This window comes from Rhincodon typus, chromosome 2 (assembly GCF_021869965.1).
Source record: "Rhincodon typus isolate 14 chromosome 2, sRhiTyp1.1, whole genome shotgun sequence".
Taxonomy (NCBI): domain Eukaryota; kingdom Metazoa; phylum Chordata; class Chondrichthyes; order Orectolobiformes; family Rhincodontidae; genus Rhincodon; species Rhincodon typus.
This window is the reverse complement of record NC_063333.1, coordinates 145155016-145180237: the sequence shown is the minus strand read 5'-3', so window position 1 is coordinate 145180237 and position 25222 is coordinate 145155016. Positions and strand designations below refer to the sequence as shown.

The 25222-nt window shown below is 40.5% G+C and overlaps 1 protein-coding gene across 5 annotated transcripts in view; it reads left to right on the top strand.

The window, feature by feature from the left end:
• LOC109936078 (cadherin-6-like) overlaps nucleotides 1–25222 on the top strand; it is a 220122-nt gene that overhangs the window by 146367 nt on the left and 48533 nt on the right. For all 5 annotated transcript variants that reach the window (XM_048607452.1, XM_048607419.1, XM_048607429.1 and 2 more), the window contains exons 9-11: nucleotides 4928–5055; nucleotides 12518–12635; nucleotides 16016–16267. In XM_048607452.1, the coding sequence (XP_048463409.1) occupies nucleotides 4928–5055; nucleotides 12518–12635; nucleotides 16016–16267 (498 nt within the window). The remainder of the gene's footprint in view (nucleotides 1–4927; nucleotides 5056–12517; nucleotides 12636–16015; nucleotides 16268–25222) is intronic.

The window sequence follows — 25222 nt, the reverse complement described above, 5'->3', positions numbered from 1 at the left end:
ACAGTGAGAAATAGAATGTGTTGCTCAAGAAACCTATAGCATTTAACTCATTGTACCAGCTCTGGGCGTGAATGTCAGAACACTGGCACTGAAACTGTGTCAACACATCATCAAGAATGATGGCAGTACACATCAACCAAGGGGAAAGAACTAAAATGATGAATAGGATAATTCATCTGGGTATGAAATATCATACATCTCCGCACAACTCATATGAACACTTTTCCCTTATGAGTGTTTATGTTTAAAATGCAATCGCTCTATAGATTTGTCATACTGGATGAGGGAAGTGAATGTACTGTCACCAAGTTTGTGGATAACACAAAAATACGTGGGAATGCAAGTGGTGAGGATGACACAGAGAGTCTGAAGAGGGACAGAGACAGGTTAAGTCAGGGGGCAAAAGCTGGTAAATGGAACATAATGTTGGAGGAAGAATAGTGCAGCTAAATATTATATAAATGGAGAAAGACTGCAGACATCTTCAGAAGAGAGGAATCTGGGAGAACTCATCAATGAATCACACAAAGCTAGCATCCAGATTTAGTAGCGATAGGGAAGGAAATTCAATGTTGGCCTTTATTTCAAAGGGAATAGAGTATAAAAGTACAAGAGGGTTTTGTTAAACTCTACAAAGCACCGGAATACCGTGAACAGGTTTTGGGCTCCTTATTTAAGGAAAGGTATACTGGCATTGGAGGCAGTCCAAAGTAGGTTCACTGAGCTAATGGATGGACTGTCTTTTGAGGAGAGATTGACTGGGGGCCTGTCTTTGTTGGAATTTGGAAAAATGAAAAACGGCCTTATTGAAACCTACAAGATTCTTGGGGACTTGACAGAGGTGGATGGGGAAAGATTGTTTCCCCTTGTGGGAGAGTCTTGGACCAGGCGCCATTATCTCAGAATTAGCAGTTGCACACTTAATTCAGAGAGAAGGAGATATTTCTTCTCTCAGAGGGTAGTGAATCTGTGAAATTCTATCTGCAGAGAGCCGGTGTTGTTCAGTCATGAAGTATATTGAAGGCTGAGATAGGCATAATTTTAATCAGGAAGGAGATTAAGGATTGTAGAAAAAAGGTAGGAAAATTGAGTTGAGGATTAACTGATCAATTATTATCTTATTGAATGGTGGAGCTCAATTGGCTGAATGGCTTTCTTCTGCTCCTTCATCATATGGTCTTCTGGTCAAATTAAATTATAGCCTCCCACCTAATGGTTGCAGTGTAGCTTGTAGGTTCCAACTTTGCTGTCTCCAATGCAAAATAATTCTTACCAACATTTTCTATATTTCTGGAAAAATATTTATTCGTTCAGAAGTTCTGGGCACACTTGGCCAGACCAGCATTTATTTCCCATCCCTAGGTAGCTTTGAAAAGGTGACAGTGAGCTAACTTCTTGAACTGCTGAAGCCCATGATGTGTAGGTTCACTCGCAGTGCTGCTAGGGAGGGAGTTCTGGGATTTAGATGCAGTGACACAGAAGGAACAGAAGTATATTTCCAAGTTAGAATGGTGAATAACTTGGAAGGAACTTGCAGGGGGTGGTGTTTCCATGTGTCGATGTCCTTGTCCTACAAGACAGTAGGGGTTGCAAGCTTGGAAAGTGCTACAAGAGGTGTCTTGATGCAGTCCATCTTGTAGATACTACACACTGCTGCTGGTGGAGACTGAATATTGAACGGCGTATGGGTTGACAACCATGTGGGCTGATCTGTCCTGGATACTGCCAAGTGTCTTGCGTATTGTGGGGGCTGCACTCACCCAAGCTAGTAGAGAGCATTCCATCACACTCCTGACTTAAGTCATGTAAATCATGGGCAAATTGCTGCAAAGTATGCAGTTTAGCTTTAAATAATATATAAACTAAAAGCATAAGACAAAATTAAGAATGCAACATGTGGCTTAAAAATGGACAGAGTTACATCTAAACTCCTTTCTCTAACCATCCCTATTATCTGAACTCTGTCTGAGCTTGATTTTATCTTGACACTTCAGCACTGATCTTGAATTTATGAACTAGTGTAACACAAGTAACAGAAAATCAAGGATCTGATTTATATATCTCAATTTTTATTTCCATTGAAGTAAATGGGTGATCAACTTACATAAAGTAAGTAATGATGATTTGGTAAAAAGTTCAAGGTTCAATGTTCAGCATTGTTGGGATTTGGATGTCTTTGTAAATTACAGGCATGACGGTTACAATTCTGCATCCTTTACAAGTTGATCTTGACACTAATTCTTAGGGTTGTACCTTTGTTAGTTTATTTCCAGATTAGTGTTTTTTTTTTGTCTGGGGAGATTATTTTGTCATATGTGGAGTGCATCGTCTAAGAGTGCAATGGAGATGGATTTAATAATTGCTTTCAAAAGAGCATTGGATGGTTATCTGAAGAGAAAACATTTGTAGGGCTATAGAGAAAAGGCAGGAGAGTGAGATGGTTGGGTTGTTCTTACAGACAGACACAGACACAATGGCACGAGTGGCTTCCTTCTGTGCTGTAATCATTCCGTCAATCGATGATTCGATATAACCGCAACTATCGGTTGCAAAGTGAATAATTTGGGAGCTGACACATCGTGTGTTGCTTAACTTGCATGGCTGAATTAATTGACGATGCTAACCCTCTCCCAATTTGCAGCCTTTGAGTTTCAGGGTGTTCTTTGTAACCAAACTGCCCATTTCACAGTCATCAATGTCAACACAGTCAGCGGGGAACAGGCGACTAAGGAGAGTGCTGAGAGTTAAACCTCACTGTCAGAGAAGTCAGCAGCCAAAACAGCTGGTTCTCTCACTTCAGGATGAAGTGTTGGCTCTCACAGCAGGGGTGAAAATGACTAACATCCAATTTAGCAATCCAACGTTAAGCCTCACCTCCTCCACAAACAAAACCAAACTTCTGATTTGAATTGCAGCCTTTGAACACGCAACACCTGGTCATACGTTCCATATGCTGTTCCACGTGGAGTAAAAGATGGGTGGTTTGGAATTTAATTTTTAACACTCCATAACTATTCCTCCAGTATATTCGTTATGTTTCCATGATTTATGGACATTGCTGGTAAGGGCAGCTTTTGTTGTCCATCTCGAAATTCCCTTGAGTAACTATCTGGGCCATCTCAGAAGTCACTTAAGAGTCAACTGCATTGCTGTGGGTGTGGAGTCACATGTAGGCCAGACCAGGTAAGGATGGCAGATTTCCTTCCCTAAAGGACATTAGTGAACCAGATGGGTTTTTACAACAATTGATGATGGTTTCATGGTCACCATTGTTAAGATTAGATTTCAATTCCTGATTTTAGCTATTTTCTAATCAACCTATTCAGAGATTTTATAAGATGCCTCTGGGAACAGATGGCCTTCTAGCCAAGAGGTAGGGATATCACCACTACACCACCAGAGCCCCCAATTCCCAATTTTATGAATTTGAATTTACATTCCACTAGATGTCAATTTGAACAATTGAATGAACAATTTGAATGTCTATGCCCCATGCTCTAGCCTAGACCTCAGTTCACTGTCAAAAGGAGTGTGCCACAGGGGAGATATTGATATAAGACTGATGTGACCATGCTATCAATCCAAAAGCCCAGAGTTAATGCTGTAAGAGCATGGGTTCAAATTCCATTCAAAAGCAACTGATGGAATTTAATTTCAATGAGTTAACAGGTTGTGTGTTCCCGATGCAGAAGATAAGGTATCACCATTAAATGTGCTGTCATGTATATCTCAGCATGTATCATTAATGTCACACCATTTGTGTAAAACCAAAGTCTTGATGATAGTTGAAACCATCCAAAATAGTAATCTTTGTAAGAATTGCTGGCTCATTCATATTAAATATGCAATAGTTTTCTAGTATTCACTGCAACTGAAGTGTCTTGTGTGATTACTGAAAATATGAAAGGCTCAGGTTGTAAATACCTGGAGGGAGAACTTTGATGTAATTTTGTTTGGCAGCAAAATAGGTCAGAAACTCTCGATGTTATATTTTCGACTGTGAACAATTTCTCCCAAATATACTTGTATATCTGCGGCCCTGATTACTTTCTTTAACAATTTGCTCAGTAATATCCTTGAGGAAGGGAAATCTGTCGTCCCTACCCATTCTGGCCTGCATAAGATTCCTGAATGAGAGTTATGTGATTGACTCTTAACCAGCCTCTGAAATGGAGTAGGAAGCCATGCAGTTCAACAGCAATTAGGGACAGATAACAAATGCTTCCAATATATGTTAGCACATGTAACACAGAACACAACAAATCATATTGAGTCGGATATCCAGAAGTTTATTAACAACTAACCTTGTATGATCAGCTAACGTCATAGACTTTCATATACAATCTTCATTAAGTGCTTACTTAGACTACTATTGTATTACATATATATTTGACTGAATGACAGACTGACTGATAGCTTGTTGATTAAATGCCTGAATTGAGACTAAGACGGAAATCTCTTACACCAGAACATCACATGTTGTGATGTCCTCTATCTGTCTGAAATTTATAAGTGCCTTTCTGAGATTTGTGCAGCAATACAACACTGGTCTTCCCATAATGGTCCCATCCCATGAAAGAATAGAAACAAAGCAAAACAAAACCCTCTCATAATAACTGCTAGCTCAATTAAAATACTTAAATGCAAGATTGATAGGTTTTTGCAAGACATAGGTTATTATTGGACCCATGTCCGGTGAGTGGGGGTAGAATAGAGATCAACCATAATCTCACTGAATGGCTGAATGGCCTCCTCATGTTCCAGTACTCCAGAGTTATAAACTTGAATTTAATGGTCCATTTTCTGGGACTCCTCTGAAGTAGATTTGGTCTCTTATCAGAGTTATTCTCAGATTAAATTCTCTTGAATCCTTCAGCAGATACTGCGTTGGCCATTTCGAATTATGTTTATTTGTGCTTTTTTACAGTTTTGGAAAATTCAAGGCAAACGAGCCGCGTGCCAGTTTTAATCAAGGTTTTAGACGTCAATGATAATGCTCCCGAGTTTCCCATGGTTTATGAAACTTTTGTCTGTGAAAATGCAAAGACTGGCCAGGTAAGCTGTTTTCAGAGTTGAGGAGGAGTAGAATTGAGAATTTAGAATTGAGAAGTAGCTTTATTGCCCGGTCATTGACACAAGGCTGATTTTTCGTAGCTCACCACCACAGTACCATGAGGGAGGGCTATTCAATCATACATTGCAATCCGCGCTCATTATTTCATATTCTTTCCTTTTAAGCCGAACAAGCTATCTGAGTCTTATTTCCCCTTGACACTGAGACTTAATCAATCTGCTAACATCACGGGCCCAACATTCCAATTAGCATCAGAACCTCTTTTCTCCCTGTGCTAACCAGTCAGGAAAACACCCACTTGCCGGCAAATATAACTGCAACCCTCCAATCTATGGTAGGGGAGGTGATAGCCTACTAGTGTTATCATTAGCCTTAAAATCAAAAACCCAGGTAAATTCTAAGGATCCAGATTCAAACCCTGAAATGACAAATAATGAAAATGGAAGTCAATAAAAATCTGGAATTAGAAATCTACTGGTCTCTTTCCAACTCCATTTTGATTTGGCCCCCTCTCCCTCACCTTTAATGGTCTACATTGCACTTAATAGGCTTTGCATGTAAATTAATCAAATGAAAAACATGTGTGATTTAGTGGTGTTGATGAATAGAGGAAATAAATATCCACACGTGATTTGGTGATGGGAAGAAAAAAATTGGTTGTGTGTAAGAGTTCCTGGATATTAAAAGAACGAAATAAAAACTCTAATGATGACCCTGAAACTGTTGTCAGTTGTCAGAGTAAAACCCATCTGGTTTACTAATGTCCTTTAGGGAAGGAAGCTGCCATCCTTACCTGGTCTGGCCTATATGTGACTCCACACCCACAGCAACGTGGTTGACTCTTATCTGTCCTCTGGGCAGTTAGGGATATGTAGTAAAATACTGTTCTAGCTAGTGATGCCCACATCTGGTGAATTAGTTAAAATATTTTTCTGTCCAAATTTCCAATCAGAACTCAACTTGGAACATGACATTTTGGTGTAAGATGTTTCTCTGTATAACTAATAGTTTAACATTAGCCCAGACACTTATGTACCTGTCAAATGCAATACTTGTACATAATACTTAACAAATGACTGTAAGATTCTTCAATACCATAATATCCACACCCAATTTTGTATATTATGGGAGGTAGCATAAACATTGCCACATCAGACAAAATGCTCTGTTGGACAAAATTTCATACCATGAACTATAGCTATCTATTAAAGAATCCAATATTTGGCAGTAGTTATTTGAAAAACAAATTGATGACCAATAGAGATCAGCTTCGGGCAAGAGAGAATTTCATCCCTAGACTGTATCAGTTTCTGAGGACATTAATTAATCTGTAAATAGGGCATTAATCACTAAGAAAAGAGAACTAATTTAATTTTGATTAGACTACTAGTTCTTCTTAAGCAAAATAATGTTTATTTTTGCCTCAATTAAGACAAAGAAAAGTATTAAAAGGCTGCAGTGCACTTTTGAACATGAACATATGAAGAGTTACACAATAAGCCAGAAGGTAAAGCACTCCCAAAATTGCTCTGGGCACAGACTGTGAATTGGAAATCAATACAAATACAAATGCTTAGATACCAGCAAAAGATTCTAGAATATGCAATCAGCCCAGATCATACAAAATCACTAATCACCATATTGAAAAGAAACAGAAGCCAGCTCAGACCAATGTATAACCCACAATCATACACCTAGACAGTGAGGCAGAACATTCTGACGATGATGATTTTGCACAGATGTTGAGTGCCAGTAACCAGCAACAAGACAACCAAGGTGTCAAACAAGTAAGTTATAAAATAATGCACACCTGTCCAGGTAGGTATATACAGTCACTAAGTCAGGATGAGTTGTCAGCCTCCAAAGTTTGCACTGAAGTTTGAAATTTTAGTTTTGTGAATTTGTATAAATGTTTGTATATAATTATCAAATTGATAACACATGTCTGTATACAACCATTTTGGGAATATTTTTATTGGAAAAACGGGGATGTTGTACTGTGTCTCACAGTAAGTATACCTTTAAGAGACATGACATTATCCATACATTATAGAATGTAACCTGATACACATCTTGGGTGTCTAAATCCAAAGAGTGGACAATCTGGGCCATAATAAAATCTACCCAAATAAAACGTACTTGTCCTTTAACTGGAGCTAGAAGAAATTGACCCAGAGGGAATTGAAGAGTGCAATAAAAACAAAAAATCAGAATAAAAAAAATGTTTACTTAATTTTAATTTACTTGCAAGTAAATTTGTTGCCAGTAGTTTTATTTGAGACTCAGAATGCGACCTACTATAATAGGGACACATTAACATGTCACTGTTGGTCAGTGCCTGGAATTCTATACGTAAATACATATTTTAACCTTCTCACTAACTACATGTATAATTGTGGTCTCCCTCAAGCCGTACCTCAGAGGATCAACTCCAACTGCCCTATTTAACCACTTCCATATTAAGTATCCTGCAGCCTTCAAAAACAACAATTGTCATTAAAGAAAACTCATTTTTGGGATGAGCAGGGTGTTGCTGATTGGGGTAGCCTTATTTGTTATCCCTAAGCATCCATTAGAAAGTGGTAGTGAGGCATTTCCTGCAGCTAGCAGGGGGAAACTGAACCTGTACTGTTAAGGTGAGAATTTCAGGATTTTGATCCAGTGACAATGAAGGAACAGGTTATTTCAACATCAGGATATTGCACTTCAGCTTCAAGTTGGGAGATGGAGGGGATAAGGTTGAAAGGTGCTGTCATAAGAGCCGTGGTGAGTTATTACAGTGCATCTTGTAGAGGGTACACGCTTTTGCCACTGGTATATCAGCAGTGGAACAATGAATGGTGAAGATGGATGAAGTACAGATCAAATACTGCTTTGTTTTGGATGGTGTCGAGGTTCTTCAATGTCGCTGTAGCTGCATTCCTAATATCAACAGAAGTCCATCAAACTCTCTCATCTGATGGGTAATGATGAGGTTCTGGACAGTAAAGAGGTGACCCACTTGCTGTATAATATTCAACCACTGATTTGGTTTACTAGTTAAGATGTTTGTGTAGCCACACCAGCTGTGCTTCTATTCAGTGTTGACTGTCCAAGAAACTGAGCAGGAGAAATTTGACAGTAACGACACCATTGGACAGTGAAGAGTAGTGACGTGGCTGAGGCTTGTTTGTGTATGGTTATTAGTTGATCTTTATGTGGCATGCATGTGAGATGTCAGCCCAAGCCTGGGCACTGTTCACATCTTGCTGTGTGAGAGCACAGGCTGCCTCATTCTCTGAAGGATTGAGAATGGAGCTGAACACACTGCAGTCATTAGTGAACAGTAAGTGCTTTTCCTGATGCAAGGAAGATAATTCTTCAAATAGCTGAAGGTTCTAGAATGCTACCTTGAGGAACTCCTGTAGTGTAGGCATTATGGGACTGACGGTCATTTCAGGGACAACTGATAAGTGAGGTGATGTGTGAGCTGCAATCAATGCAGAATCAGTTAGATGTGACAGTATAATTGATGACCTGATGTTTACAAATAGTATGGGGTGTTGAGTTAGTGTGAAGATTATTGAAATAATCAAGTTAATAACCAAAACAGCTGGTGTACAGTGACAAACTTAATTAATTTCCATCTTTATTGCACGGGATACCGGGATAGAATCATAGATACATAAAAGAACTTGGATTTATAAACTTTTAACACTTTATCGAATCCTAAAGACGTCTCAAAACACTGCCCTTTAATTAATCATGATAACCAATTTGCATACTGCAGAGTCCCAGCACTTTAATTTAGAGTTATAATAACATTATGGTTAAATTACTGGGCTGGTAAATGGGAGACCTTTGCTTATGATCCAGACAGTAATGTTCAAATCCCACCATGACGACTGGGAAATTTCAATTTAATTAACAGTATAAATCTGGATTGAAAAGCTGGAATCAGTAACAGTAACAGAAAACTATTGGATTGCCATGTTGTCTTATTCACTAATGCCTTTTGAGGAAAAGATATCTATCTTCTGTACATGACGCTCACAAAGTGATTGACTTTTAGCTGCCCTCTGAAATGAGTAAATTCAGTCAATTGTTCTCACTACTACATTCTTAAGACCGCTACATTCTTACAGGTACTTAGGAATGGATAGTAAAGCTGGGCTCACCAGCGAAACTCGCAAACTGTAAACGAATCTAGGAAAATGAATTGAATAGCTAGCTAATCTACCTTCTGATGGTGTTGATTGTGGGATCAATGTTCTCCATGTCACAGGGAGGACTTCCTTGTACTTTGAATAGTAAGGGCATACGAAGGATATTAAAAATTTGCAACTCTCTTCTGCAATAGCAATTGACAATAGATCAATTGTTAATGTTAACTCTGAGCTCAGTTAAATTCTTTTTGACTCCAGTTATTACAAGATTTGGGTAAATGGGACTATAGGTCACAGATCAGTCATGATCTCATTGAATGACAGAACAAGCTCAAGGAACTAAATAGCCTATTCCAGTTCCAATGTTCCTAGTATCAGGGAAGCTTTCACATCTATTTTAGCCACAAGGATATGCTGATAGCACGCAGCTTTAAAATATCATTCAGGGTTAGTTCTCTGGCAGTGCAACACTGCCTCAGTAATGCATTGAAATGTTAGTGCCAAAATGCTTCCATTTAGTAATCTTGGCATCAAATGCTCAAGTTCTGGCCTTTATCAGTGTTTAGGAATCAAAAATCATCATGCCAGGTGAGAAGGGAAAGATTTAAAAGGGACCTGAGGGACAAATTTTTCACACAGAGGGTGAGCTGCCAGAGGAAGTGGCAAAGGCAGGTACAGTTACAACATTTAAAAGACATTTGGACAGATACATGATTAGGAAAGGTTTAGAGGAATGTGGGCCAAACACAGGCAAATGGGACTAGTTCAGTTTAGCATACCTGGACCAAAGGGTCTGTTTCCGTGCTGCATGATTCTACGATTCTACCTTTTTGTAATTTAGGCCATTGGCTTCTAGTGTCTTAACAAGTCAAATCCGACTTTTATTACATAAAATTTAGGACTTTTATGAATTTTTTGGGATCACACGTTCTGTGAGTTCACTCATTGTACAGGAATCCGGTTATGTATGTGGCTGTAATATGCTCAAGTCAGATCTCACTATATTTCTTCAGACAATATTTAATTATACCTGATAATTTTGCAGTTGACTTCTTTTTTCTTAGCCAACCTTCTACCAGTCTCTCTTGAGTGACAGCTGAAGTCATTGTCACATTTTGTTTTAGTCATTCACGGGATGTGAGTGTCACTAGCTGGGCCAGCATATTCATTATCCATCCCTATTTGCCCCTTGAGTGACGTACTGGGGCCATTTCAGAGGGCAGAGTGGGCGTAGACATGGTGGGCCGAAGGGCCTGTTTCTGTGCTGTTTGACTCTATGACTGTAAGTTAATACTTAAAGAGTTAAGGTAGGAGTTAGATTTTTCTGGAATTGAGTAAAACAAGATAGTGTTAGGAACATGTAGAAATTTTGTTTTGCTGTTTGTGTTAAGATCTATCTATCTCAGATATAAAGTTTTTTTTTTGTTCTTTTTTTGTAATAAATGTATGTTCTGTTGTTAAAGAATATTTCCAGCATCATGTGAATATGTTTCAGTGACCAACCCACATATTAATTAAATGCAACATTTAAACATATGCTCTATCAAGCCACCTTTCAGTGTTGGAACTGGTGTCCAATGTTACCATCAGGTGGGATCATAACACTCCACAAACATACCCTTCAAGCAGTGATATTTGGACACTGATGAACAAGATACTTGAGTCGAACATTTACAGGTGGTTATTTCAGCAGAGGTGTACTTAATGTGTCTGACAATGTCACTCTTGACTCATTTAAAATAACATTGTTACTAATCCATCCTGACTGAATCAACATTGGCTCTGGTTACAGTAATACCTCAATATCGAAATTTTCATCCCTTTGTTCTTAATTCTTACATGGCTTCATGCCTTCCTAACCCCCTGCATCGTTGCAAACTGTCTCCAATCTTTGTGCTTGTCCTATTTTGATCTCTGGTTCGTTCCTGACCTGAACTATCCGTGGCATTTTTTAGCCGTGCCTTCAGTTGCTCAGAATTTAAGCCTTACCAATCCCTCCCTGAATTCTTCTCCTTCGAGACATTCCTCAAAATATATCTAGAGCTCGGTGACCAGTGGTGTTCCGCAGGGATCTGTTCTGGGATCTCTGCTCTTTGTGATCTTTATCAATGACTTGGATGAGGAAGTGGAAGGGTGGGTTAGTAAGTTTGCCGATGACACGAAGGTTGGTGGAGTTGTGGATAGCGTGGAAGGCTGCTGTAGGTTGCAACGGGACATTGACAGGATGAAGAGCTGGGCAGAGAAGTGGCAGATGGAATTCAACCCAGAAAAGTGTGAACTGATTCATTTTGGAAGGTTGAATTTGAATGCAGGATACAGGGTTAGTAGCAGGATTCTTGGCAGTGAGGAGGAACAGAGGGATCTTGGGGTCCATGTCCATAGATCCCTCAAAGTTGCTACCCAAGTTAATAGGGTTTTAAAGAAGGCATATGGTGTGTTGGCTTTCATTGGCAGGGGAATTGAGTTTAAGAGTTGCGAGGTTATGCTACGGCTCTATAAAACCCTGGTTAGACCACGCTTGGAATATTGTGTTCAGTTCTGGTCACCTCATTATAGGAAGGATGTGGAAGCTTTAGAGAGGGTGTAGAGGAGATTTACCAGGATGCTGCCTGGACTGGAGGGCAGGTCTTATGAGGAAAGGTTGAGGGAGCTAGGACTTTTTTAATTGGAGCGAAGAAGGATGAGAGGTGACTTGATAGAGGTGTACAAGATGATGAGAGGCATAGATAGAGTGGATAGCCAGAGACTTTTTTCCCAGGACGGAAATGACTATTACGAGGGGGCATAATTTTAAGGTGATTGGAGGAACGTATAGGGGAGATGTCAGAGGTAGGTTCTTCACACAGAGAGTGGTGGGTGTGTGGAATGCGCTGCCAGCAGTGGTAGTGGAGTCAGATACTTTAAAGACTTTTAAGCGACTCTTGGATAGACACATGGATGATAGTAAAATGTAGGGTATGCAGGGTAGATTGATCTTAATAGGATAATAGGTCGGCACAACATCGTAGGCTGAAGGGTCTGTACTGTGCTGTACTGTTCTATGTTCTATGTTCAAAATCTATCTCTTTGACCAAATCTCTGCTTGAGGTCAAATTATCTGAAAGGTGCTATATAAATATAAGTTATATATTTTACGGAAATCAGTATTTAAAAACTGTGGTGCAAATGGTACGTATCTGTACACCACATGACTACTCAGGTTTTGCTCCATGTTTTGCTTATATACAGCTATATTTATGCGTGTTCAACAATATGGATAGTTATGTAGAACTGATTTTTACATTGCTTTAACGTACAGCTGATACAAACTGTTGGAGCTGTGGATAAGGACTCACCACCAAGTGGATCCAGATTCTTCTTTAGCTTGGCTCCAGAATCTGCAAACAATCCCAATTTCACAGTTCTGGATAATGAAGGTAGGGTTTTTAACCCAGAACCAAGTGGTGGGGTGGGGTGGGGTGGCGACACAGTGACATGTTACAGAGACAGAAGGTGCTAGAAATGCTCAGCAGACCAGGCTCCAACAGTTAACATACATCTGCTTGAGCAACTGAGGATTTTCTGACATGATTTGTGGTTTTTATATGTTAGCCAATGTAGTAAATAACTCAGAGAGTTAGGTTGTTATTGAGCCAAATATCTTGAAATTTATTTAAAACCCTAATTATATACCTGCCTACAGTCATACAGACTAACACATGTAGCCTAGGTTTAGTCTTTACTATTGTTACTCTGCATTATGTACACAAAGCTGACACACTGAAGGTACTACACTGATCCCCCTAAAAGGCCTACTCCTGCTCCTTGTTCACACGTTTGTAAGCTCATGTATTACAAGGCAGAAATGTGGTTGCAGGGATTCCACCTAATGTCATTAACTATGGCTGAAAAAACTTTAAATCCCAACTACTGTTAGCTCCATCCTGCTTTAACCTAGACTGTATGGAAGAGCATTAGAGTTACAGAACACAGCGGTCTGCATTTTGTTCCTACTCAGTTTACCAGTGATTTCTACATGCAATATATCCTCTTTTTCCCACAATGGATGATGTCAAGGAGCTTAAGTTACAACATTGTGTCACAAAGAAAGTAAGTTCATCGATCATGTAGCTCAGAAAAAGATATGTTTATAGCTTAGATTGAAATATTGCATGATTTATTATCTTGAATATGTATTATAAGAAACATAATACATATGGAAATGAAGCAGAGTTTATTCTTAGCCTTGGCATAATTAATTTTATCCTTTTAAGAATCTTCCAATTGTGCCTTTTATTAATTCCCTTGGCCATCCTAATGTCAGCTTTTGCATGAAAAGGAACATCTGGCCCAATGTGAACTTTCACCACAGCACCTCCCAGTTCAGCCTTTTGAAAATATAAATTTGTCTCAGATGGCACATGCAAACGCCAAGCTGCAAATGGTGTGCCAAGAAGAGGATTTGGGGAAATAAACTGGAAACATCCAGGCGTGTTTCAGCAATCATCAACAGCAGAATGAAATGGCCTGGACCAATCCTCCTTTTTACCTGCTTGAGTCATAGAATGATACAGTACAGAGGAGGCCCTTCACCCATCAAGTCTGTCCTGCCAAAAACATATGCTTACTGAGTCCCATCATGCTGCACCAGGCCCATAATCTTAAATGTTATGACACTTCAAGTGCTCATCCAAATACTTTTTAAAGGTTGTAAGGTTTCTCACCTCAACCACTCTCCTTGCAGTGCATTCCAGATTTCATCCAGGGGTATCCATCGTAAAGGTGACACCTAACTATAGATTGCAGTTAACAGCAATTACATAATCTCAGGGTATAACAAATCACTAGGTGGTCCACAGCAGGAAACACAACTCCAAACCCTGTTGGTCTACCTTTTCCCTTAGTCCAGGTACATGCTCCTGTGTCAACACAATCTAACAATTTCTAACCAAATATTAGCAAGTCTTAGACAATGGGAAGAGTGCTGATGGCTTTCCCACAACTATCCAATTTTACCTTCTCCCATTTTGATAACAGACCCTGGATAACTCTAGCCCTCAGGGAATTTCAAACATTTCTTGCAGTCTCGGTTTCTGTTTACTGCTAAACTTAGAACCACTGGAACACAAGGAAGAAAATGTCCTAATTAGAATTCCACAGTTTTTTTTCCCCCCATTAGCTACATTATACTATTTGAAATTTAAAGAACCACCAACATTAAGAATGCCTTGACAGCATCCTAATAATACATATACATTAAGACTTTCTAGTATATTTGATAAGTTAAGTATTTTGAATTATACAAATCTACCAGCAGTGAAGTCTCACAATAGGTTTTCCTGTTCTCCTAGCACTGCAATGCCAAGATAGTAAGTCTGTTAATGCCTTTTTAAAAAATTTGGTTCCACCAATCACTCTCATTTATGACATAGGATATCTGGAGAATCACCATGAAATATCTGCAGCTGATCCTCTTAAGTCCAGAGCACAGACATCCCATCCTCAAGTGTATCACTATGGCTTCTCACTCTCTTTGATTATATACCATCCATGCCATCTCACTTTGTACACCATTCCATTTCTGTCCACAGAAACATACAGCACATAACCATCTCACTTTACAAAAATATCAGACCATCTCACCCATCAGAACACCCGAACATCTCACCTATAGGAACACCTGACCATCTCACTTATAGGAACATCTGACCATCTTACCCATTGAAACACCCAACCATCACACCTATGGAAACACCCAACCATCACACCTACAGAAACGCCTGATCATCTCACCTATAGGAACACCCAACTATCTCATCTACATGAAAACTTGACCACCTCACCAATAGGAATACCCAAGGATCTCACCTATAGGAAGACCCAACCATTTCACCTATGGGAATACCTGACTATCTCACCTATAGGAACACCTGACCTTCTCACCTATGGAAACACCTGACCATCTCACCTATAGGAACACCTGACCTTCTCACCTATAGGAACACCTGACCATCTCACTTATAGGAACACCTGACCTTCTCACCTATAGGAACACCTGACCATCTCACCTATAGGAACGCCTGATCTTCTCACCTATAGGAACATACACTATCCAAGTAATTTGATCTTCCAGAAATGTGCACCAGCACAAACATCTCATTCTACAGGACACACAGTCATGGGACCATTGCACCTTTCACGGGATTTAGGACCTCTGCAATCTGTGAGAATGTGCCCATTTCCTAGATTGCACCTCCTTGAATCTTCAACCTCAGATAGCTCAGTCTTTCCAGTTTTTCTGGAAAGGAAAGTGATCATGTGTTGTTAAAACTAGAATGGATAATGGTCAATTCTGTTCATTTAAGCAGGAGCCCATCCTGTTAAAACAAAGAATCCTAAAATGTATTGGACTCTGTACGTTGTAAAGCAACAATATTCAACTTTTTTTTTAGATTTGAACTTTGTCAAAATTGAATATTATTAAAGAATATTAACAATCTAAACAACATGACTGGGCTGCAAACTAACACAACAACGATTAGTAATCTCTACCAGTTCCAAACATCATGTAAAATGCAAGTTGCATGGAAGTAGAAAACATTGTTAGAATTATAAAGTTGCCAGATAAAATGAATGCATGAAGAGCAGCAGGTAGGAATACGACAGATTTTTAAGGCATGAACAAAATGTAAAAATCAAACAATACATATCAGAGAACAAAAATGTGTTAGTTTTGAATCTTCTGGTTGTGAAAGAAGTGAAGGGGAACCGTACAGAGTAAATGATTTGACTCTTTCTTGTCGAATGTCACTTTCAGATAACACAGCTGGAATTCTAACCAGGAGAGGTGGATTTCGTCGTCAAGACATGAGCACCTATCTTCTGCCTGTCCTCATTGCTGACAAGGAGTATCCCATACAGAGCAGCACGAATACCTTGCTGATCAGAGTGTGTGCCTGTGACAGTGACGGGACTATGCAATCTTGTAATACTGAAGCAATAATCCTTCCTCCTGGCCTCAGCACAGGAGCCCTTATAGCCATTCTGCTCTGTATCATCATTCTGCTCGGTAAGTGTGTTTCTTTTTTAAGTTTTAATCAAGGTCTCTGTCATTATTGCATTTCATCTCAAACAAATGTAATTATTTTAAAGATAACAAGATGTAGATCTGGATGAACACAGCAGGCCAAGCAGCATCAGAGGAGTAGGAAAGCTGGTGTTTCGGGTCTAGACCCTTCTTCAGAAAGAACCCTTCCGAAGAAGAGTCTAGACCCAAAACGTCAGCTTTCCTGCTCCTTCATTGCTAATTGGCCTGCTGTGTTCATCCAGCTCTACACCTTGTTATCTCAGATTCTCCAGCATCGGCAGTTCCTACTATCTCTGTAATTATTTTAAAGAATAGTTTCAGGGATGAGAAATAAAATGAAGAACTGGAGATCTGACACAAACAAAACAAAGTGCCAGAGAAACCCAATAGGTCTGGCAGCATCTGTGGGGAGAAAACAGAGAGAAAAAAAAAGGCTGGCAAAGTGTTACTGGACTCACAATGCTAACTCAGTTTCTCTCTCCACAGATTCTGCCAGACTTGCTGAGTTTCTCCAGCACTTCCTGTTTTTGTTTGTTCTAGGAATGAGGAACTTCAGTGATGAGGACAGATTGAAGACATTACGACTGCTCACCCTAGAGAGAAGAAGGCTGAGACGAGATTTTATTGAGGTTTTCAAAATCATGAGAGGGCTGGAATGACTAGACAGGCAGAAACTGTTCCCACTCAGAAAAGAAAAAAAAAGAACGGGAGGGCCGTATTTTTAAAGTGATGTGCAAACAAAGCAAGGATGATGCGAGATAAAAATTAATCAAGTATATAGTAGTTAGGATCTGGAATGTACTGCCTGGAAATTAGGTGGAGGCAGGTTCAATTGAGGGGCATTGGACGGTTAGCCCTACCTTCCTACCTTTAGCCCACTCACTCTTATTGAAGTGCCATGGCTATTTATCAGATTTTTCTTCCTAGGGTCCTCATCTTTCCCACAAGGCAATGATGCCTCAAACTTGAGAGACTGATTTGCTCAGTACACTCCTGCTCTAACCTGTCAATCCTTACACTTAAGGCAAGATAGTGGCCAGTAATCTAGAGACCCAGGTTATTGCCCTGGAGGGGCAAGGGGTCCAATCCCACATGGGCAGCTGCTGGAACTTGAATTGAATAAGCCATCCCTGACTGTTGTAAGAACAATTCAACTCAAATAGGACTTGAACTATGCTGTTGGTGACAGCACACATTTGAACCACACTGAGGTGAACTGAGCTAAATGTCCCCTCATTTTTGTTTATATTCAATTAAAGTATTCTGCTTTCTCTTTTCCACCTGCTCCAAATTCCTCCTGTTGATAACTGCCTCTTTTAGTATTCTACTTTTCACCTTCTGTATTCACTCTCCCCAATCACCAGCTCAATGTGCTGAGTTTTCTAGTCAAGCTGCTATGTTCTCACCATTACCTTGCTTTTATACTCCAAACAAATTAGTTTCAATTCAGATCCAGCTACTCAACCTGACTGCATAGTAGGTTCCCAACTGCATCAGGGTTGAGCAAATACAAGTGTTATAAAGCAGAGGTTGACCCTCCTCTCAAAACTAAAATCAAAACACCCAAAGAGGAGGACCTCGCCCCATAATCTGTAAAAGGAGTGTGAAAAGTGGCGTTACCTGCCTTTCAGCAACTTCTAAAGGTTAAATAAAATAAATCCCTGACACTCATTTTAAAATCAACAAGCAACAATTTATTTATCTAACTCTAACAGTGAACAAATTAAATAAACTATGAACAAACTGAATAAATCACTTCTAACTACTAACTATTCCCAAATAAAGCAAGATTCTAATGGTATGCTCTTCCAATAAATACAAGTCCTACTTATATATAAACAAAACAATTTAGTCTCTCAAAATTACAGCAGGCTACATGTCTTCCAGAATGGCTCTGTGCCCTCTCCATTGATTCTTCTGTCAGGAATATTCACTAGTTGTACTGTTGGCACCTTTGTTATTTAGATGGTGCTTTCTCTAAATCTTAGAGGAGACTGTGAGAGCCAGCGATTCTCTCTTGAGAGCTGAGGGCTGTTAGCTCTGGCAGATGGCAGTTACCTCTCTGGCCTTTGTCTAACTGCCCCCTTTTATACCCTTGATGACATATCAATATTTCTTACAATAGGATTGGTACGATGTTGTCAAAACCATCAGGTTTAAATTTAATTGGTTTTTGGTATCTAAGTGCCTGGTTCAAATTGATTGGCTAAATTCAAAAGCTTGTTGTCTTGGTAAAAACTGCTGCTTGGCCTGCTAACTGAATGGCCTTTTGGTACAAATGTTTCAATTTGGGTGCTGTCTGTGTGCTTGCAAACTTTCAAGCTGCTGCTCACAGACATCCATTTTAAATCTCTAAACACAGAAAAGGCACATCATTTATTAAAGGGACCAAACAATGTTTTTCCCCTGTAGCATTTTACAAACACCAAGTTCTAACTTGCTGCCTCCTAATCCACAACTATTCTCCCCAACTTCGCAGCACAAGCATTTCCAAATTCACCCTCCTTGATGCTTTTGACAGATTCACACTCAGCAAGGGCTGGCCTACATCCTCATGGCCCAAAGCCTGCTTTCCTGAGGGGCAGGAACAATCCAGTTGAGCCTATGAATAAAGATTTCAGCAAGGTCCCTCATATTCCATTTCCACAGTATCTTCCTCCAAGTGTCAGGCTTTCACACACTGACTTACAGGGTGTTTTACCTGTCCTAACTCTTTGGCTGCTGATCTGTAAAGTGTCACACCTTATGCACTTGGAAAACAGTGACAGGATCACACAGAGTCAGTATGGATTTACAAAAGGAAAGTCACGCTTGACAAATCTATTGGAATTGTTCAAGGATGTAAATAATAGAATAGATAAAGTGGAGTTTGTGGATATGGTTTACTGGGCTTTCTGAAGGCTTTAAGTAAGGTTTCACATAAAAGATTAGTAGACAAAATTAATGTGCATGGGACTGGGGCTAGCATACTGACGTGAATAGAAAACTCTTTGGTGGGAGGAAAGAAACAGTAGAATTAAGTGAGTCTTTCTCGGAGTAAAGATATTTCACCATGTGAACCATAAGACTGCTGTCTCATTAGAGAGACACACAACTGGTGATGGGTCACCACAACTCAGCTAAAGGGTGCAAGTTGAGAAACAGCATCTTTCATGGTAACCTCAGCCAGTGTGGGTATGGAACCCATGCTGTTAGTATTATTCTGCACTATAAACCAACCATCCAGACAACCGAGCTAACCAACTAGTTCCAATTGGCTGCCTGTGACTATTGTAGTACTGCAGGGATCAGTACTAGGCCCCCAACTATTCACAATATGTATTAATGATTTAGATGAGGGAATTAAATGTAATATTTCCAAGTTTGCAGATGAAACAAAGTTGGGGTGGGAGGATGAATTACAAGGTGGATTCAGAATTGCTTCAGTGTGATTTGAACATGTTCATTGAGTGGGCAAATGCACGACAGATGAAGTATAATGTGAGGATATTCACTTTGGCAGCAAAAACAGGAAGGCAGATTATTATCTGAATGGTGATAGGTTGGAAAAGGGTGAGGTGCACTGAGACCTGGGTGTCCTTGTGCACCAGTTGTTGAAGGTCAGCATTGCAGGAGCAGCAGGCAGTGAAGAAGGCAAATGGTATGTTGGCCTTCATCGCGAGAGGATTCCAATACAGGAGCAGGGATGTCATCCTGCAATTGTACAGGGCCTTGGTGAAACCACACCTGGAGTATTGTGTGCAGTTTTGTTCTCTCTGTCTGAGGAAGGATGTTCTGACTATGGAGAGATTGCAACAAACGTTTACCAGACTGATTCCTGGGATAGTAAGAACTGCCGATACTGGAGTCTGAGATAACACAGTGTGGAGCTGGAGGAACACAGCAGGGCAGGCAGCATCAGTGGAGTAAGAAAGCTGAAGAAGGGTCCCGACCCGAAACGTCAGCTTTCCTGCTCCTCTGATGCTGCCTGGCCTGCTGTGTTCATCCAGCTCCACACTGTGTTATCTCTGATTCCTGGGATAGCAGGTCTGACACATGAAGAGAGACTGTTTCAGCTAGGACTATATTCACTGCAATTTAGGAGAATGTGGGGATATATCTCAGATGCTGATAAAATTCGAAGAGGACCAGACAGGGTAAATGCAGGAAGGATGTTCCCAATGATAGAGGAATCCAGAACCAGTGGTCACAGACTAAGGTTACAGAATAGGCCATTTAGGACTAGGATGAGGAGATATTCTTCACCCAGAGAGTGTGAGCCCGTGGAATTCTCTGCAACACAAAGCAGTCGAGGTCAAAACATTGAATGTTTTTAAGAAGGACTTAGATATAGTTCTTAGGGGCTAAAGCGTTTGAAGGCTATGGGGAGAAAGCATGCACCAGATACGGAGTTGAATGATCAACCATGGTAATATTAAAGGCAGAGCGGGATCCAAGGGCTGAATGGCTGACAACTGCTCTTTGTTTCTGTGTTTTCCGTGTGGATGGTGGTTTTCTACAAACACGCCACAAGGCTTCCACTGAAAAAGGGTGTTTCCACAAATATTCTGTACCAGCTTTTCAAATTTTCTGAAAAAAAGAGTGGGAGTAAGACATGCCACCATTGAATTAAATCACAAGTTATCTTTCAACTTAATTCTACTCCCCTGTTCTAATCCTGATCCCCTGAGTGCCCAAACATATTATTCACCGCAGCTTTGAATTTACTCAATGACTGAGTATTCACAGCCTCTGGGGTAGAGAATGCCAAACATTTACAACCTTCTGAGTGAAGAAATTTCTCCTCCCCACCCCATTCCTAAATGGCTGATCCTTTATGCTGAGACAGTATGTCCTGCTGGTTATAGATCTCCAGCCTGGGGAAAATAACCTTGCAGCGTCTATATCTGCTGTAGTGTCTTGGCTGTGACATCTGATTTCTGTCCCCATGGGTGGCATAGGCTAGGAAATAACTACCAAATCTGTTAGAAATTGCTTTAGGCTATGTGCCCTGCGAATAAGCTCCATGACAGAGTTTGGCCACAATACCATGAAGTTGGAAGCAACCATAACTAGGAATTTAAAAATTCCAATCAGGGAATTCTTTGAAAATCAAACTCAATGTTAAAGTCAGTTTCCACAGGTAAACATGCTCTTCCTAGAAACTGCAACTTGAACTAATGTGCAAAATATCTGATGTTCCAATTGGACAACTCACCTGGGTTGTTTAATATGGTGAAGTTATAATGTCTAAACTTGTTTTAGATCTTTCTACACCAGGGTGAACAACCATGACTCAGATTTATTGGTGCCTATTGGAGCAGAATTTTGCATTGAGCAGAAGTAGCCAGGATCAGGAAGAAGCCCAAATTGTGACAAAACTAATAATACTTTATAGTGTTTTGGTTGTACAGAACTTGAATGTTGCTGAAAAACAACAAACTTTTCACCTTGCACTCATCAGGACAATTTGCAAGAGTGCCAATGTAAAGGAGAAAGCAACAACTCATGAGGACATTCACAAGAAAGCCAATGTAAAGGGAGAAACAACATTTCATATTGCATGAGAATAGACTGCTGATTAGTCATCAAGTTGTCTCTGATTGGTAGAGGCATTGCCACAGAGAATGCACCAGTTAGATGATGATTGATAGTTAAGTGCCAACATTTTGTTTTAAATATGAGCCATGCAGGTTGATTCTGATGGTCAGGGAATGAGCCAGAGAATGTCTGTCAAATATTTTGTTGAGTGGAAACAGGTACAGGAGTGTGTATGATCTTTCTTTCTGCTCCAATAAGCCCTGCACATTAAAACACGTAGCTTCCAGTGCCCTCAGGTGGCCATACTGTATGCCTGACTGACTACCTAAATTAGTCATAAAATAAATAATCTTGAGCAAAAACAAAGTTGCTGGAAAAGCTCAGCAGGTCTGGCAGCATCTGTGGAGGAGAAAACAGAGTTAACGTTTTGGGTCCAGTAACCCTTCCTCAGAACTGATGGTGGCTGGGAAAACGTCAGTTTATATGCAGAAAATAGGGAGATGGGTGGGGTAGGGAGTAAACGATAGGATAGAGCCCAAAGAGACAGAAAGACAGTTGGACAGACAAAGGAGTTGCTAACGATCAGGCTGGGAGGGTGAATAGTTGTTAATGGGAACTGTTAGTGACTAACACAAGGGGGTGTGTAATGGCAGGCTATGTGGTAACAAGGCCTGGTGTGTGGGGTGGGGGGCTGGGACATGGGAGAGTTTAGGCCCTAAAATTATTGAACTCAATATTGAGTCCGGAGGGCTGTAGGGTCCCCAAGCGGCAAATGAGGTGTTGTTCCTCCAGCTTGCGTTGGGCTTCACTGGAACACTGTAGCAAGCCGGAGACAGAGATATATTGGCCAGGGAGCAGGGTGGTGTGTTAACGTGGCAGGCAACAGGTAGTTCAGGGTCTTTTTTGCGAGTTCTGCGAAGCGGTTGCCAAGTCTACACTTCGTTTCCCCAATGTAGAGGAGGCCACATTGTCTGACACATATTCCCCTCCCCTCCCTCGTCCACCTTTCGCAGGGCCCGTTCCCTCCGGGACACCCTGGTCCACACTTCCTTCACCCCCAACACCTCCTCACAGCCCTACGGCACCTTCCCCTGTATCCAGCGAAGGTGCAATACCTGCCAATTTACCTCCTCCTCCCTCCCCAGTATCCAAGGGCCCAAACATGCCTTCTAGGTGAAGCAACACTTCACCTGCACTTCCCAGAATCTAGTCTACTACATTCGCTGCTCACAATGTGGTCTCCTCTACATTGGGGAAACAAAGTGTAGACTTGGCGACTGCTTTGCAGAACATCTACGTTCTGCTCACAAAAAAGACCCTGAACTACCTGTTGCCTGCCACGTTAACACACCACCCTGCTCCCTGGCCCATATCTCTATCTCCGGCTTGCTACAGTGTTCCAGTGAAGCCCAACGCAAGCTGGAGGAACAACACCTCATTTTCCGCTTGGGGACCCTACAGCCCTCCGGACTCAATATTGAGTTCAATAATTTTAGGGCCTAAACTCTCCCATGTCCCAACCTCCTACCCAACACACCAGGCCTTGTTACCACATAGCCTGCCATTACACACCCCCTGTTGTTAGTCACTAATAGTTCCCATTAACAACTATTCACCCTCCCAGCCTGATCGTTAGCAACTCCTTTGTCTGTTCAACTGTCTTTCTCTCTCTTTGGGCTCTATCCTATTGTTTACTCCCTACCCCACGCACCTCCCTATTTTCTGCATATAAACTGATGTTTTCCCAACCACCATCAGTTCTGAGGAAGGGTCACTGGACCCGAAACGTTAATTCTGTTTTCTCCTCCACAGATGCTGCCAGACCTGCTGAGCTTTTCCAGCAACTTTGTTTTTGTTCCTGATTTACAGCATCTGCAGTTCTTTTAGTTTTTAAATAAACTTGAGTGTTGCTAAGAATTATACTGACAACCAATGGCCTACCAACCAACACTCCCTTCTTATGCAGTATAAAACTTTGTTCCCCTTTACAATGATATTCTTGTGAATCGTCCTGATGAGTGCAAGATGAAAAGCTCTTGACAAAATATCTTTTTATCAGCAATACTTATATTAATTTCTTGCAGAACTCAAAATGTTTGAGTAGGAGCAAATAAATGGACAATGCAGGGCTTTAAATGTACATCAACATGAATAACTTCCAAATGGAGCTGCCTGTTCACTAACCATTTCTTAAAATGAACAGATTTCAACATTAACCTTCTGAAATGTATTGCAGTTATTACTCACTACTTAAATTCATGATATAGTTGCATCTTTTGAACAAGATATTATATCGATGTCCTGCCTGCCCTGTTGGGTCGATGCAAGTGTTCCCATTTCACAACTCTGAAGAAGAACAGGAGTTGCCTGGCCAGTGTTTATTCCTTAACAAATATCAGGTTGCTGTTTTTGGAAGCTTGCTTTGTACAAATAGGGTTCTGCAACATTGCAGCAGTGACTGTAATTTTAAATTACTTAATTGGTCAAAAGGTGCTTTAGGATGTTATGACCTCTATAGGCATTTTATAAAATAAAAGATAAAGGGAACTTTTCATCAGAATTTTCCCAGGCTGTTTAGGAATTGAATGTTTGAGACAACTCCTGCTATCATCATCATAACCTCTGTGGACCCTTTCAGAGGAACAAATGAATTGGCCATTTTTGATACTTCTCTGTTGTTGCCATTAAGCATCTGTCAAAGTCACATCAAGGTATCTATTGAAATTTCAACTTTGAACTGGGGGATAGATACACACAGATCTGGCCGAAGCTTCATGGCCTGCAGAGGAACTCACAGCTTGTAAAGCTGGTAAAGGCACAAACCTTCATAACACTGAAGAGGTCTTTAGATTTGCATGCACGATGCCTATGTATGCAAGGCTTTTGGGCAAGCGCTGGAACATGGGATTAGAATAGTCAGGTACTTGTTTTTAACTCCATAGGCCAAAGGGACATTTTCTGTGCTTCAGACTGCTCTGACTGTGAAACCCAATGACATGGGCATTGGAGCGAAATTTGGGAGAATCACATGAGATTGACAGTAAGGAGATTCCTGACATGAAGAGTAGAAAGAGATAACAAGGTGCAGAGCTGGATGAACACAACAGGCCAAGCTGTTCATCCAGCTCTACACCTTGTTATCTCAGATTCTCCAGCATTCTCAGTTCATAATATCTATGAAGAGTAGAAAGTCTGATTTTCCAACTAAATGTTGAATGTCAATGATATTCTTGTTTGTGAGCGGTGAGAGGCCAATTTGCATGTATTAGTATGCATTAACATCCTCATTATGATGTTATCTCATTTCATGAATATGCATTTCCCATCCTCCCACTCATTGGATAGAAACTAGATGATGATGATTCCTGATATGAAAGTGAGAGTGATCTCTAACTCACCAATTTCTCCTCCAGTCCT